At 52.4% G+C, this 16,155-nt stretch overlaps 1 protein-coding gene across 5 annotated transcripts in view; it reads right to left on the bottom strand.

Annotated features, from left to right (window-relative positions):
• Nucleotides 1-15,367, bottom strand: part of LOC101869475 (H(+)/Cl(-) exchange transporter 5) — a 28,694-nt gene extending 13,327 nt beyond the window's left edge. Inside the window, exons 1-6 of one of the 5 annotated variants that reach the window (XM_034063720.1) lie at nucleotides 15,348-15,367; nucleotides 15,127-15,176; nucleotides 13,523-13,687; nucleotides 12,842-13,036; nucleotides 9,261-9,410; nucleotides 1,453-1,604 (exon numbers count right to left, since the gene is read on the bottom strand). In XM_034063720.1, the coding sequence (XP_033919611.1) occupies nucleotides 1,453-1,604; nucleotides 9,261-9,410; nucleotides 12,842-12,905 (366 nt within the window). In that variant the 5' untranslated portion in view covers nucleotides 12,906-13,036; nucleotides 13,523-13,687; nucleotides 15,127-15,176; nucleotides 15,348-15,367. Of the gene's footprint in view, nucleotides 1-1,452; nucleotides 1,605-9,260; nucleotides 9,411-11,844; nucleotides 11,957-12,841; nucleotides 13,037-13,522; nucleotides 13,688-15,126; nucleotides 15,323-15,347 lie in introns of those variants that run through there. The other 4 variants (XM_034063723.1, XM_034063721.1, XM_034063722.1 and 1 more) reach the window with 4 other exon arrangements.
• Between the last annotated feature and the right edge of the window lie 788 nt (nucleotides 15,368-16,155).

Below are 16,155 nucleotides of genomic sequence, written 5' to 3'. Positions count from 1 at the left end.
TCACTGTTCTTGACAGGTGGACAAAAGGGTGACAGAATTGCTACTGTGCACCCATCAGCCCTCTGCTTCTCCCAGGGGAAGCACTCCAGGACACCACTATATTCCCAGATAAAGAGGCACATTGGTGCAGCCAACTAGCACTCACTAAGTGAGGAATAAAGAAAGTAAGAATCCTTTCTGCCTGAATTCTCTGGATTTTTCCTCTTTCAAATGCCATGCTGCTGGAGAGTGGAACTGCTACTGAATGGAGGCTTGGTGGAGTGGGTGCCAAAGCTATTTCCTTTATATTTCATTGAGCCAATGCTACACCTCTTTGACCAGCAGAAACTTCTGCCTTGACCTGATTTCAACTTCTTTTGAGGAAGACAGAAGCAGTCTTGTCATTCAGGCACCTCTGCAGAGAGGAAATAGGTCATCCTGTTCCATCATGGGCATCACACATGCATGTGTGCACACACGCATGTGTGTGAGAGGTCTTTTGGCTTTGTACTCTTCATCCATAGTTGGGAAGAGGTTTTGGGGCAGCAGGCAGTGGGAGCATTGGGAGTCTCTAAATGGGATCTGCACTTGCTCAAGTTTAGGCATTACACTGTATTGTGTGTACCCCCAGTGAGCAGGGACAGTGCCCAGTTTGTGCACTGTCACTAGGACACAGGTTGGTTTGTGAGGCTCAGGGGAAAAGAAGAATCATGAAAGAATATTTTGGAAAGCAACTAGACCAGCTGAGCTCAGTTCTCACTCCCCACAAGGTCTGCGAGCCAGGGCATGAGGTATCCGGAGCATGGTGGGGACAAGCATTCCCTGCTTTCTAAGCAGATCCCTTGAATTGCAGAGAGTGGTGAAGTCCTGGGAAGAATTGCACTTAGCCTGAAAGACTGAAAGTCTCAAAGAATGCACTTCATCTTCTCAAACATGCAGCACAAACAAACCCAACAGGAAGAGCATCATTCACAGTGCAATGGTGTGAGCAGAAGAGTGACCTGTTTCTTCATCAGTAAACAGGATCATGGTGCTTAGTCCCTTCCACTGTAAACCAGGAAGAGCAATGTGATTCTTCCAGAATACTGCAAATAACCACATAGCTTGCCTGAGTGTCTCTCTCAGGGGATGACACTCCCTGAGAGCAAAGTTCTGCAGGCTTTGCTATGGTCCAAACAAGTCTACTGTGGCCTAAGGAAATGTAGCATTAAGGCATTTAAGATGTGTAGTAGAAATCCACCACAGCTTTTCCATAAATCCAAGCCTCCAGAAGTAGCAACTGATAAACTGCAACATGTCATGTCCCCGGTCTCCAGATTAAAGCTCCTGTGGAGAGGATCTCCATGCCCATTTGAAGGGCAATCCCAGGTCTTCCTTCTAAGTGCCTTCCTAGGCCACAGTCAGAACCCAGATCAGCTCCAGCAGGTTCATTATCCTGCCATCAGTGCCACAAGGAGTAGGAACAGATTTTACCTCTCTGTGTCTGTCCCGATCCCTGGACTTCTCTCGCACCCAGTCTATAGTGTTAAAATCTTCATAGGTGCCCACACCGGGAAGAGGTTCCTCCAGGAAATCCATCATTGTGCTTGTACCATTCATCCCTCCTCCATTATATGAGGAAAACCCTGGTGGGGAAGAAGAGGGAAAACTGAGCATTTCTTAGTTTTCCCCTTTTTAAGGAAAACAGCATCACCAAAACACTCACTTAGGGGAAAACCCACAGATTTAAGGTCCCCTCCAAGCCAAACCAGATAGGGACTCTATGATTCACTTACAAATAGTGAGGTGCCTCTGGTGGGGGGGTCTTTGAGACTTTGCTCAGTGTGGGTGACGAGTTTCTACCAAGCCCAGCAATGCAGAAGACAACACTGAGTCTACCTTGAGCAGGGCAAGATGAATGATCACCTCCCTAGCCCTCACCTCCCAAAGCCAAGCAGCACAGCCAGGAGTTTATCTAAAGATAGAAAGAGATAGAGCTGTCCTAAAAACCAGCCTCTATAAAGCAGTGTTAAACTCCCTAACTCCCTTGAGCAGTATTTTCTGCAAGATGAGATCAGGGTCATTCCTTGCTCAGTCTTCTGGAATAACTGCCCAGACCAACAACTTTCAGCTGTTCTGGGAACGCACTCCCTGCTCAGAGCTGCCACAGAGCAACATGGATTAGAGCCCGAGGGGACAGACTCTGTGCACAGCACTGCAGGTCACCTACCACCTCAATCCACAGCACTGAAGTCCCACAGGTACCATCTGCACAATCCCATCCATAACACAACCACAGCTGAGGGCTCTTGGGACAAGGCCACGTGCAGAAGGGATGTTTGGGCCTGACTTGCAGGCTGGGGACCAGGCACTGTTTGGTACCGACTCCATTCAGCCCAAGCTGAGGTCCCCAGAGCCCTGAAGTCTCCAGCCACACACAGCACATTCACAGCAGAGGATAAGGTGCCCCTTTGATAGCATATCATGAGGAAACATCCTTTTACTTTTTCCAGGAGCAACATTCAACTGTAACATGGCTGACAGCCATAAATATTTATCAAGATTATATTTCCTGCCTCAGCTTGTTGCAAATCAAGGATCCTATGATAACCTCCTTGGAAAAAGGGAAGAAAACAAGCCTCAGAAAGCCTTGCCAAAATGCAATGAAGGTGAATGTACAGCTCTCCCCAGCTCCTAAGGTACAGAGCTCTGAGTCGTTTAGTGCCTAGAGACAGCACAACTCTGTTAGAGGAGTACAGTTCATTCCTTCAGCACAGATTTGTCAGTATTTTGATCACCTCCCTAAAATGGGTTAATGCTCCACTTCAGAGAGTCTGGCTCAGGAAAAAAACAGGCAGTGCCTGTTAAAGTCACAGCATCTGCCGTTTCAAACCAGCAAGCCCATGGGCTTTAGGAGCTGTCCTGCATGGCAAGAGGACAGCCCGGTGAGGAGCCTGCACGCCTGCTCAAGCAGACCTGGGAAAGGAAAGGGTTTACAAGCAAAAGGGAGGCAGGCAGCAAACCACCCACCATTGCCCATTACACAGCAGAAACCCCAGTGTCCCCCCGGCTGCTCGCCCTCCATCACCCGCCACCACCTTCACCCAGCGAGCCGCGGGGCAGCTCCGGAGGCACCAGCGGATCCGGCTGCGCACACATGGCCACGCTCCCCCTCGGCTCACGTCCCTCCTCCTCCTCCACGCCCGCAGCCTCCTCACCGTGGCTCAGCCGCTGCTCCGCGGGAGTGCCGTTGGGAGCGTGGCCGCTGCCCCATGGGGCAAGGGCTGCAGGAGCTCCTGTGTCTCCCCGCAGCACCCTGCTGCACAGAGGAGCCGGCAGTGGTGCGGGGCCCTCCCCACACGCCGGGCCTGGCGTCACACCGGCCGTCACATGGGCCAGCCTGCACCTTGCTGAAGGGCAGGATTGAGGCAGCACAGCCAGATCGTCCCCTCCCCGGCAGGCACCGGGCAGCTCCTACATCCAGATGCGATCCCTGGTAAGCCCAGCGTGAAGGCTGCACACCGGAGCCGCACACGCAGCACTGGGGATGTTTTACCTGGGGCAATATACCCTTGGGACAAAACCCAGCCCATTTGCTGTGCTGTACAGACTGCACACAGCCCAAGCTGACTGCACCAGGACATTGGGGCAGGGGGGAATGGCTTTAACCTGTCATAGAGAAGAGACTGAGATGAGCCTGTAGGTAGAAGCTCTTCCCTGCTAGCACAGGGTGCCCACAGAAGCTTTGGCTGCCGCATCCCTGGGAGTGTTCAAGGCCAGGTTGGATACAGGGGCTTGGAGCAGCTGCTGCAGTGGAAGGTGTTCCACACACATCTGCAAAGGTCTGGAGCAAGCCAGACTTCAGCTTGACTGTCTGTAGATTCCTGACACTGGAATCTACACAGACTCAGAGGCACTGAAAAACCCCTTCTTTGCCCATAGAGCTGCTCTTCTGCTTGCTATGAGCTGCAGTCATGCTCTCTGCTCAGTGGGCAGGCAGGTATTGAATCCTTGTTCCACCCTCTCACACAGGCAATAGCTTTCCCCAAAACCCCCAGCACTCCTTATCTTGCTATTCCATGGAGGTAAGAGCTCAAAGCAGGTGCTGATTAAGTTCTTCTGGCTGTGATTCACTAGTGATAGCTTGTCATTCACCCATTGTCTGTGGAGCCTGAAACACTACACACTGCAAACTTTGACTTTGGTCTGCCCAGATGCCCAGCCAGAGGCTGCTGCCAGCCCTGGGTCTCTGACCAGAGGTCAAGGAGGAAGGTGGGAGAAGGAAAAAAAAACAGGGAAAATACCCCCAGCACAGGGATCAGAGGTGGTCCATTAGCACTTCTGTTGTGTGGGTGAATGAGTCTCACCTGCCCAAGGGGCAGTGGGCAATGAAATCCCCTGGCCAGCAAAACCTGGCCTTTCGAAACCTTTGGAGAGCAGCCGCCAGATGGCATTGAGGGGAGAGGTGGTGCAGATCTGATCTGGAGCCAGGCTGAGAGAGCTGGGCTGGGGCAGCCTGGAGAAGAGAAGGCTCCTGAAGGGGACACCTGAGAGCAGCTCCAGTGCCTAAAGGGGCTGCAGGAAACCTGGAGAGGACCTTTGGAGAAGGGCCTGCAGGGACAGGCCAAGGGGAATGGCTTTAACCTGCCAGAACAGGGGAGACTGAGATGAGCTCTTAGGCAGAAGCTCTTCCCTGTGAGGGTGCTGAGGCGCTGGCACAGGGTGCCCAGAGAAGCTGTGGCTGCCCCATCCCTGGCAGCGTTCAAGGCCAGGCTGGACATGGCTTGGAGCAACCTGCTCTAGTGGAAGAGGGTTGGAGCTGGAGGATCTTTAAGATGCTTTCCAACCCAAACCAGGCTGGGATTCTGTGATTCTTTGAACACTGCATCAAGCTCCACCACCTGCCTCCACTTCCCACTGCACAGACCAAATGTGTCCAGAGATCTGGTGGATAAACTCAAAACTCCATGGGAAATCTAAGCTTCATGAGCCCTGCTGCACTTTGGGTTGTTATTTGTTGCTACTAAAATTCTCAGTTCTTGCCCTTAGAGCTTAAAGAGAAAAAACAACTTAAATCCTATAGCAAAAAGTGGACCTTCCAGCCATGAAATATTTAAGCCTTCCTCTGAAAAGGGGGAACAACATCCTCCCTCTGCTCTCTGTGATCTGAAGCTCAGCAGAGGCTACCACAATGCCCAGGTACTACACCTCCTCAACTCCAACAGACTTTGCTAAAGGAACCAGGACTTGTAAATCCTGTCTTTCTTTAAAAATACAATAAAAAAAACCCCAAATAACAAAAAACAGGGTTGCAGACAGAATGTACCTGACCCTGTATTTGGGTACCCATGGAGCTGTGGGCACAATTTCCTTTAGCAGCTCTTAAGTAAATGAAGCTTTTGGGGAGCAACAGGGAAAGTCTTCTCATAGAAAAGCAACTGGCTAAAGACACAGGATGCTCAAGGCATAAATTCCCGGGTTTGAAGCAGGAGGAAGGCAACAGTGGAACTTCATTCCTTCTGCTTGTACTGACTATTCAGTGTGTTCAAAGTGGTCTGGACAAGTGGTGCCTGCTCTAATGGGAGCTTGAGCTGGTGTCCAGCATCATTTCGGCTGCCTTTGGAGGACTGCAATGGGACTACAAGAGAGCAAAGGAATTCAGTGTCCATGAAGCAAGTCCTGCAGGACAGGAGTAGAGACAAGTGTACACAGTGTCAGGCTCAGTCAGCATGTCTGACTTGGAAACTGAAGTGTCAGCAGATCATGCTCTGCAAGTCATTGCTCAATACTTGGAACAGGCAACAAGGAAAGAGCTTTTTCTTTTTAAACCCCTTCAACCAATCAGAAGATTTACTTCTGGAGAAATGCACCCTGAACATCACGTGTGGCACAGCAGGGACGTGACGCCAGTAAGATGAAACAATGCCTGGGAGGCAGGACTGAATCCTCACCAAGTGTGTCACCTCTTCACCCCTTTGGCCAGGGTTAACAGCTGTGCTTTGACAGCAATTCTAAGACAGCACTGCCAAGACCCACCTGCGGTCTGGTGTAATGCCACAGCCTGGTGTAAACACCACTTACTCCCTCGTGTAATGGCACTTGCTGCCTCGTGTAATGCCACAATCTGGACTACAGGAAAACCAGAAAAGCAGCAGGGGCTGCTCCTTAGAAAGCCAGGTTTGATTCCCAGGTACAAGTTAACAGTGTGGAAATAAACTAAATGATCCAGGAAAGCTTTATTTGTTACCTTCCATTGATGAAATGCTGAAGTCCAAACAAGAGCAGGTAAGAGTAGGATGATGTGCTACTCACAGGGGTTCTCCATAGCCAGACAGCACAGTGGCAGGTATTAAAAGCCATCATAGCCCAGTCTAAATTAAGCCTGAGTTACTCAGAGTATCTGCATTTCAGCTGAAGCTCTTGAAGAGCTCCGGCCTTTGGGAAGCAGACACCAGCTAGGCACAAAGATCCTACGTGAAGATGTTTTGCAGCACAAGCATCCTGTGCTGTAGGCAGCAGGCAAAGCTAGTGGTTCCCATGGGGTACCTGATCCAGTGCAAGAGTGGTGTTACTCACCAGTCAAGGGCTCATAAGGAAACATGGAGGAGCACTGGCTGCCAAATGAACTCTGGATTTACAAACCTACCAACCAGCAGGAGATGCTTCCTCCTCTGGTTGCCTGACAAGATCCATAAGCTCCAGTTGTGGCTGTTTTTGAAACCTGGGATGCCATCACTCTTGCAGGAGGGCATGAGTCTCGGAGAAGGTGGTATGGCCAGGCTGGACAGGGCTTGGAGCAACCTGCTCTAGTGGAAGATGTCCCTGCCTGTGGCAGGGGGTTGGAACTGGATGAGTTTTAAGGTCCCTTCCAACCCAAACCAGGCTGGGATTCTGAGTTTTGTTTCCAAAACATGTCCCTCACTCACACCCATCTGACACACCAGCAGGTCCCAGACAGAGGTCTACGGTCAAGCCCACCATGGGAGAACTTCTGTTCCCTCCTCTCCAGCTCCAGTTGGGCCTGTGCCACCACATCTTCATACTGCACACCTGGCACCCAAACACTTACCAGCAAACGGCTCCTGAAGTCACAGGGGAAGCTTGCAGAGTGAACTGAAACTGGTATCTGGGTGAGCAGCTCTTTCCACTTTTCATTTCCCTTTCTTATTTCATGTCAACCCTACTGTGGACTTGAGCATCTTTCCAACAGTCAGAGCCTCCCGCAGGGGAACTGCTCCTCTCTGCCACCAAGCTCAGGGCAGCCCCCAAAGTGCTGCCACCTCCAGCACTCCAAAGCACACATGCCGGGGGGAACCCTTGCTTCTTCCATAGAAGTAGCCACAAGCCTTCAAACACCCTCACTGGAGATGAGAAAAAAACATTTAAACGAGGGAAACAACCAAGTGCTGCTTCAAGGCAGCAGCAAAGTAAACTCAGCTCCAGTTACCCAGTGCTGCCTCTAAGTTCCGTTTCCTTACAAGAAGTTAAACAATTCAGCTCCTTCTCTCTGAAGACTGAACAGGAGCACACGTTCATAGAGCTGGGGACGGTAAAGCAGATCTCACCAGCAGGTCAGACAACAGCAATTTACTATTCTGTTACCAACACCATAACATGATTATTTCATGTACCCAATTCTGCACATACTCATAAGTCACAGATCCTCAGAAGTAAATTCAATCACAAGTCGTTATTCCAAGCTCTGTGTGAGGGGTTCTGAAGTGGACCCCAGACATGACCTGTTCTAGACCAGTGCTTGGAGCAACCTGCTCTAGTGGAAGGTTTTCAACCCACAGGGGTTGGAACTGGATGAGCTTTGAGGTCCCACCCAACACAAACCAGGCAGATTCCTAAGGCCAAGCTGGAGCGAGCACTGTGCCTGGTCCTCACACTGCAGCTGACCCCACACACCAGCCACCCTCTGTTAGATGGAGCCCAGGGAACACCGCACTCAGTGTGTCCACCTTGCACTTGTTCCCTCTGTGCACGCACAGAGGTTCTTTAACCACAAACCAATGCTTAACATTCAGTTACTATAACTGCTGAAAGCCACAGTGATCCTTCCCCCATGTGAGCCTGACAGCAGCAAGAGGGACTGAGCCAAGCAGAGAGAATCCCATCCTCCTTCCAGCACGCCCTGCAGCAGAATTGCTGGTTGTTTCAGCTACTGAGAGGTGCCATTCAAGGCAGTCTGCCTTCGCTTGCACTACCTAGGATTAGACCACATGGCTCAGAAGCCAAACAGAAGCATTTGTTTTTAATTTTTGCTCTGTAGTAAACAGGCCCGGGAAGGAGAGGATGAGAAGGTGTATGGGAGGTCATGCAGGACTGCTCTCTGCTGCCCAAATTAAGTGGTTTTGCTTTTAAACTAACTTACGATAACTCAAAGAAGACAAAAGTCAGGCAGACTGTGCTTGTCTAGTGCCAAAGCTCAGCAAACCCAGCAGATTCATCTCTCCCCTGCTCATTTCACAGCCTCAGGCTCAAACTGGAGGAGATGCAACACACCCCCACTGAACTGATGTGTGGTGGCAGGGAAGGCGAGTGTCTCTGGCTGTGCACAAGCTCAGTACCGAACCCCTTTGTGCTGACACAGCTCAAGATTCTCTCCACAACAGACAACTTTTAAGATTACAAGTAAAGTAGGAGGGAAGGGAAGCCTTTGCTTGTACCACACACCCCTAAGACCCACCCTGTGCTGTCATCCTGCCCACCACACTCATGACACCTCCCTTGTGGCAGGGGCAGCTCTTCCCTAGAGCAGCTACTTTGGAAGCACCAGAAAGGATGAGCCAGAAGCCCTAAAAGCAAAGCAGTGGGATAGGACATGCTGTACTGGGAAGCAAATACACCCCACAAATGGCTAAGGGAGCAGCTTTCCTTTCTGAGAGGTTACTGGGGAAAGTTCTCAGAACCCTTCTGAGGACAACAGCTCAGCTGCTGGAGATGGACAAGCAGTGCCTCCCCACCACGATAAAGTCGCTCACACACTTCTTGCAATGGCCATTTACCTTAAGGAGATTTTCTGCTTTGCTTATAGCAGACACCTCCCACCAGCCTCCACCACGAAGCGAAGCTGGGAGCCAAATCTGACACTGAGCATGCGTTCAGCTGCTCTGAGTCAAGCAAGTCTGCTTGCGGATGCAACACAGAGCAGAATCCTGAGAACCATTCACGCTGGTACTGTGAAACCCAAGACCCAGCCTAGGCAGAGCCGGGAGGAGCATGCAGAAAATACTATCATCTAACATCACCAAACGCCCTTATGAAAAGCAGAAAGAAGAGGGATGTGCAGGTGTTACCTCCTATCTCCCTGTCTAGAGGTGGGTCGTCCTCTGCCATGGAGAAGTCCAGAGATGCTCCTGCTATTTCCAGCATATCTTCATCACTAGTGCTGCTCTGGAAACTCTCCCGTCGATAGCCCTTCTGATCCATGGCCAGAGCTTCCAACCCTGGGGCAAAGGGAAGTCTGTTAGAGCATAAGCATGAAGACTCATTTTCTGAGCCAACTGGGCTGATGCCCATTTGATGCTTTGTCAAGAACTGCAGTGACACCACCTGAAGTTAGGCTAGAACCAGCAACTGCTCAGCCATGAGACAGGCTTACCTCATGCTCTGAGACCCATAACTGTGAGCAACCATCCCAAAATCCACAGCCAGCCCATGCCTGAGCTGCCCATGGCTCCAGTGCGCTGCTCTGTGCCACCCACCACCATGGCCTGAGCTCTGGTGAGCCAAATATGATCTATGACCCAATAGTGATCTGACACAAGAGCAGCCCAAATGCCTCATGTAATGTTTTTCTGTATAGAAAACCAATTATATTTCTAAGTTCCTGATCTAAAGGAGCTGTTTTCTTTTGTCATTTGTATCTCCTTTGTATTTTCAAAGCCTGTGAATCAACTTCTATCTGCTGATTGCTGCCAGAGAACACAATTCAGAATCTCTAACAGCAAGTAAAAAGTGACCCAGGTCGTATGGAGCCAGGCTGAGAGAGCTGGGCTGGTTCAGCCTGGAGAATAGAAGGCTCCTTAAGGGGAGACCTTAGAGCAGCTCCAGTGCCTGTATAGGGACTTTGGACAAGGACCCATAGGGACAGGACAAGGGGGAATGGCTTTAACCTGCCAGAGGGGAGACTGAAATGAGCTCTTAGGCAGAAGCTCTTCCCTATGAGAGTGCCCAGAGAAGCTGTGGCTGCCCCATCCCTGGCAATGCTCAAGGCCAGGCTGGACAAGGCTTGGGGCAACCTGCTCTAGTGGAAGGTGTCCATGCCCGTGGGAGGGAGCTGGAACTGGATGAGCTTTAAAGTCCCTTCAACCCAAACCAGGCTGGGATTCTGTGGTTCTATGATTCTATGTTAGACAAGGCAAGTGGCATCCGCTGAGGTATTTTTAAATTATCTCCACAACTGCTCTCAACAGGTTTCAATGACAGTTTGTTCACTGGTTTTAACCATTTCCACTCCCATGTCGCAGAACAGTATCTGCTGCTGGAGCTCTGTGCAGAGCCCAGCACCGAGAGAGGATCCTCACAGCAGAGCTGCAGCTGTGCCATGCCCCTGAGGTGCCACACTCCCCTGTGTGTCCTTCTCCGAGATGGAGGCAAAGCATGAGAACAACCCAGGTGAAGGACAGTCCTTAACCACTTGCACACGAAGCTGCAAGAGGAACCTGGAAATGTGCCATTATCTTCATAAACAACTTTAATTAAGCCCCTGGACCAGCTGCTGGATCCAGCCATTGCCAGGAGCTGCCCATTCCATAAGACCCATCATCTCCCCTTCTCTAGGAGGGAGGGAAACTACACCAGCACAAGCTCTGACAACACAGCAGTGAACTAAGCTGGAGAAAAAAATCAGGTCTCGGCCTCCAAATCAGCTCTTGCATCCTGGGAGTGAGAACCTTTTCACCTCAATGAGATGGTTTGCTCTCACAAACACACATATTATTTCAAGAGAATTAGAGAGGAACCAAATGTGCAGCTCAGCTTTATTTCAGGAAGGGAAGAAGCCAGCCATGCACAGCATGAACAACACACTCTGCAGAAAGCACTTCCTATTACAAGGAAAGAAGCCATCACCCCACACAAACCCAGCCCTGGCATTGTCCAAAGAGATGCAGCGGTCTCCTCACTGAGCCCTGCTCTGCGAAACATTCTGGCACTTCACTTTTGAGCCCTCTTTACTCATGAAACTGGTGCAGAATACACCAGTGAGGAATGTGCTGAGCTACTTGCAGGGACACGAACTTCCAGCCCAGCAGGCAGAGAACTAGCAAACCTCAGTGCTGGTGTGTCACAGGGCTTGTCTGCAGCACAGCATGGGTTTGTAGGTATTTTCCAATAAAACTGTGTGTGTGTTTATGTGTATTTGTGGAAGGGAAGGTTTAAAATATGTCTGTAATCACATAAGGCATGAACCCATAGCCCTGCAGCTGAGCCCCACAGCCAACAGAAAGCACAATGCTGCCTGCACCAGCAGCCAGAATCCCCATCTCAGAGGCAGAGACTGAAGCAAGTTCACCTGCTGCTCCCCCAACCCATCCCCACGTTTGTTCTCATTCCGTTTTAACAACTGAACCCAAGCCAAGAAGCAACCACCACCTTCCAGCCCAGTAACACCCAGCACCACCCAGTATGTGTGCAGCACAGGAAGGACACAAGATGCACATTCAGTGCTCACTATTCTCTAAGTCCTAAAGCTAGAGATGCAGGTTTAAAACCCTTTTTACTACAAGAACACTCCCTCTATCGGTGAGAAACACCTTTCCAGGATGAGCCATGTGCACCATCAAGAAAACCAGACTGTTCTCAAGCTTATCTATGTTGGTCATTTACTGCAATACTGCATCGGGCAGTGACTGCTTCCTTCCTATCATGTGTACGTACCGGGAGGCACCCAGTGCACCCAGTGCTGGTGTGAGCCAGAAGCCATCCTTCTCCTCCAGCAGCTCCCCTTCACCTCCTCTGGCTCCTTCAGCCCGTCCTGACTCTTCCCATCACAGTCAAGCAAAGGGAAGCAGCGAAGCTGAACCCAGCATGGGGTCAGCCTCTCAACGCCTGGAAGTGACTCAGAGAACAGCGCTGGCACTGAGGAAGCTGGAGCACCCAGTGCTGCCCTCCAGAGCAAACCCAACCCCAGCGGGTGCTACCTCCAGCCTGGAGTGCACCTCAAACAGCACCAGAAACTGCAGGGGCTTCTTCTCATTTCATGCTTCAACATCGCAGAATTACAGACTGGTTTGGGCTGAAGGGACCCTAAAGCTCACTCCAGCAGAAAATCCAGAAAATCCAGAGCTGGATGCAGCACTGCAGGGAGTTCCCTGCTGTCGGATGGGATTCTTGGCTCTAGCTCACCAGCACCAAAACGCGACTTAACAGGGTGCTGGGCGCAGCCGCCTCCCTGAGCCATGCAGGAGGAGCAAGCTACCACCTAGCGGCTACTGCACAAGGCAACCAAAGCCCACATCAGAAGACTGCCCCCCAGCATAAGCAAATCTAAACTGAGCTTTGATAGTTCAGGGCTCCTGTTCCTCCCCAGCCCCCCGGCATCTCTTCACAGGAGCAAGCACTTCCTTCCCCACCGTTCCCAGATCCAACAGCAGGCAATGGGGGGATCACAGAGATGAGCACACCCACCAGCTGCACCACCAGCTGCACAGGGCTGCACAGGAGGATTTGAATGAGAAGCCTCATGCACAATCACATGGCCAAAATTATCCCAGTCTCCCTTCTGGCAGGTTAAAGCCATTCCCCTTGTCCTGCCCCTACAGGACCTTGTCCAAAGCCCCTCTCCAGGTTTCTTGTAGCCCCTTTAGGCACTGGAGCTGCTCTAAGGTCTCCCCTTCAGGAGCCTTACACATGTTCACTTCCACTGTTCACCAACCTCTTTCTCTTCTGAAGAGCAGACAACATTTCACCCCAGAGCATCCTTCCACTTCTCTCGCCATAGATGACAGCTCCCTGGGGTGGCTGAGGGGGGCTCTGGGACCCCCCCAGCCCAGAAGCAGGGGCCTGGAGAAGCTGCTCCCATCTCATGTTCACCCCACAGCTCCAGCTAGAACCTTGTCCTCAGTGGCAACTGGAGCAAAAGCAAAGACAGGGCAAGCTGTTTGCATTAGGCAGGGAAATCCACCAAAACGAGCCGAGCACGGAGACTTGGATTGGTTTAGGGCTTGGTTGGGGTTTTGCTGTTGTTTGAGGGTGGTGGAACACTAGCACAGGGTGCCCAGAGAAGCTGTGGCTGCCCCATCCCTGGCAGTGTTCAAGACCAGGTTGGACACTGGGGCTTGGAGCAACCTGCTCTAGTGGAAGGTGTCCCTGCCCGTGGCAGGGGTTGGAACTGGATGAGCTTTAAGGTCTCATCAAACCAAATCATTCCATGATTCTGTGGAACAGCACCAGTGTCACCACAATGAGTCACACCCCTTCACAGCATCCAAACCTTGGCCTTGAACCAAAAGAAATACACAAACACTCAATGTGACAGTGATGGGTGTACAGCACCGCAGAGGTACAAAGCACCCAGTAAGGGAGCTTCTCCTGCCAAGCAGATGCCCAGGGTTACCTGGACTGAAGAAGGGTGCCTGGTAGGTCTCACACAGCAGGCTCCCTAGGAGCCCTCATCTGCTGCATCAAGGAGATGGGTGGGCTTTCACACTCAAAGGACTCATGTGGAACAAGATCTTCCAAGCCTGGTGCTCCCAGTCCTCCACAACTGCACATGAAACTGCTGCATAACCAAGAGGTTGTTGTTATTCTAGACGGAATAATTACAGCATGATGCAAGGTGCACATAACTATCCCAACCCACACCAGCAGCTCCGCACTTGGCCACTCAGACCTGAATCCAAACTCGTGGATAAACCCGCCAGATGAGTCCAAGACCAGACGACAGGAATGCCAAACCCAGGTGTACACCGCCTGCTGGTGCAACTCCAGCTACCCCAGAACACCCAAACCACTTGTGGCATCATGGGGAGGAACTCTACCCCTGCAAACCTGCTCAAGGTGAGGAATGTCAGAGGGCAGAGCTTTGGGATTTTAGAGCCCACAGTGATTTTCTAACTTCTCTCTAGTAGCTGAAGTCAGGACCTATGAGTCCGCAGGGAGAGTAAAGTGAATTTGCTATTGTGGTTTCAAGCGCATGCAGCGCATGGGGGGTTTGTAGGTGCAGGTTCAATACAGTTCCATTATAAACCACTTTGGGTTGGGTGCTGCTCTCAGAGATCTCCAGCTTCTGGAGAACACCTGATAGTGACAATGCCACAAATCCTTGGGCAAACCAAAACCAAATCCAATCTCAACAGGCATTTTGGTGCAGCCAAGGCCATACACCACAGGCCTTCCCTATCTCCAAGAAGAGGGTGGGGGATGTACCAGAGAGCAACAGCTCAGCCAGCCTCTGAGGCTCCATCTCAGTGACGGTTCAGCCACTGTGCCCCAAAGAATCACAAACAATTCCCTATTTAGCACAACCGTCATTCCTGCAGCATTGACAAACAAAAACAACCCTGTTCTCCAGCTCTTCTGGGAACAAAGGCGGTCGGAGGCGCAGCAGTGTCTGCCAGGCACACGTCCCAGTGCTTTCAGTCCTGCCCCAGCCCCACAGCACCCCCAAAGCCCCACGACCAGCTCCCCAGCCCCTCTATGGCCACCAGGAACCCAAGACAGGCCCACCACCACATGGACAGTCCTCAAGGGTGCCTGTCACAGACACCTGCCTTTCACAAGTGTGAGAACCTAAATAATTCCTTTCATTCCAGCTGAAAAAAAAAGGGTTATTACCCTTAAGATTGACAAAGGCCTTAAAACTTAGACAAACTCTGCTCACAACAGGCGGATGTTGCTAATATACTGGACACTGGGAACATTGTGTGAAAGAATGTCCAAGCTCTGGCTGCCCTATTTCTTGCCTCATCTATTCCCAGCGGTTCCTTAAGATGGGAACGTAGCTCAAGCACCCAAAGGAACTGAATGAGGCCCATCACTGCCCAATTGTGCTCCAGCCGAGGTGACTTGAGGGAGAAGAAGGTACTGTGTCCCTGTACTCCCCGTACCGCCTTGTACCCCCATGTCCCGCCGCTCCCGGATACCGGACCCCAGCCACGGCAGGGAGGGTTCCCCCGGGCCCAGAGGCCCCCCCGACCACGGGGCAAGCGGCTCCAGTACCTTGTCCTGAGGCTCGGCGGCTCCTGCCTTCACTCCGCCGCTGCTGGGAGCTGCTGGAAGGGGAAAAGCGGTTGGATCAGGGGGACACACAGGTTTGGGATGGGGGATGGGATCCGCTCGACAGGCTCCGGCCCACGGCCCTCTGCGGAGCCCCGTGGCCATGGCCACGGCCCGAGCCCCCTCAGCGCTCGCCCGCTTCCCGGTGCCGGTCCTGGCCTCACCTCAGCCCCCCCGGCCCGCGCCGCCGCCGCGGCCGAGCCCCTGCCCGGGCCCAGCACCGCCCCCCCGCACCTGCGCGCGCTGAGATCCACCTACCCCGGGGGGCGGGGCAAAGGGGAAGACCCGCCCACCCTGTCCCGTTCATCCAATCCGGAAAGGCCTTGTGCGCAAGCGAACTGAGCTGCTGGGGAAGGACGGGCACGTTCTGCCGGTGCCATCTTGAGTGTGGGCGCTGGGCATTAAAGGGGTAGGCGTCAGCTGTGCAGGGTGCGGGGCACTGGAAGCCCCCCCCTCCCCTCGCCCTTCCCCCACCGCACCGCGGGCCCCCAGCCACTGACACCCCCATCTCTGGTCTCCCCCTCACTGAGCGCCCATTACTGAGCCACCCTATGGCAGCACTAGAGGGCAGCAGCGGGGCGGGCTGGAGCCGCGCCGGGCGGGAGGTGAGAGCTCCGGGGAACGCAGATGTGCACAGATGTGTCTCGCTCTGTGGAACAGCACCAGAGGGACGTGGAGTTGCTGGAGTGGGCCCAGAAGAGACCATGGAGCTGCTGTGAGGGCTGGAGCAGCTCTGCTCTGGAGCCAGGCTGAGAGAGCTGGGCTGGGGCAGCCTGGAGAAGAGAAGGCTCCTGAAGGGGAGACCTTAGAGCAGCTCCAGTGCCTAAAGGGGCTGCAGGAAACCTGGAGAGGGGCTTGGGACAAGGGTCTGTAGGGACAGGACAAGGGGAATGGCTTTAACCTGCCAGAACAGGGGAGACTGAGATGAGCTCTTAGGCAGAAGCTCTTCCCTGTGAGGGTGCTGAGGCGCTG

Source organism: Melopsittacus undulatus, chromosome 6 (genome assembly GCF_012275295.1).
Source record: "Melopsittacus undulatus isolate bMelUnd1 chromosome 6, bMelUnd1.mat.Z, whole genome shotgun sequence".
In the NCBI taxonomy this organism is placed as follows: domain Eukaryota; kingdom Metazoa; phylum Chordata; class Aves; order Psittaciformes; family Psittaculidae; genus Melopsittacus; species Melopsittacus undulatus.
Note: the sequence above shows the minus strand (reverse complement) of the source record. Positions and strands in the feature narration are given on the sequence as shown.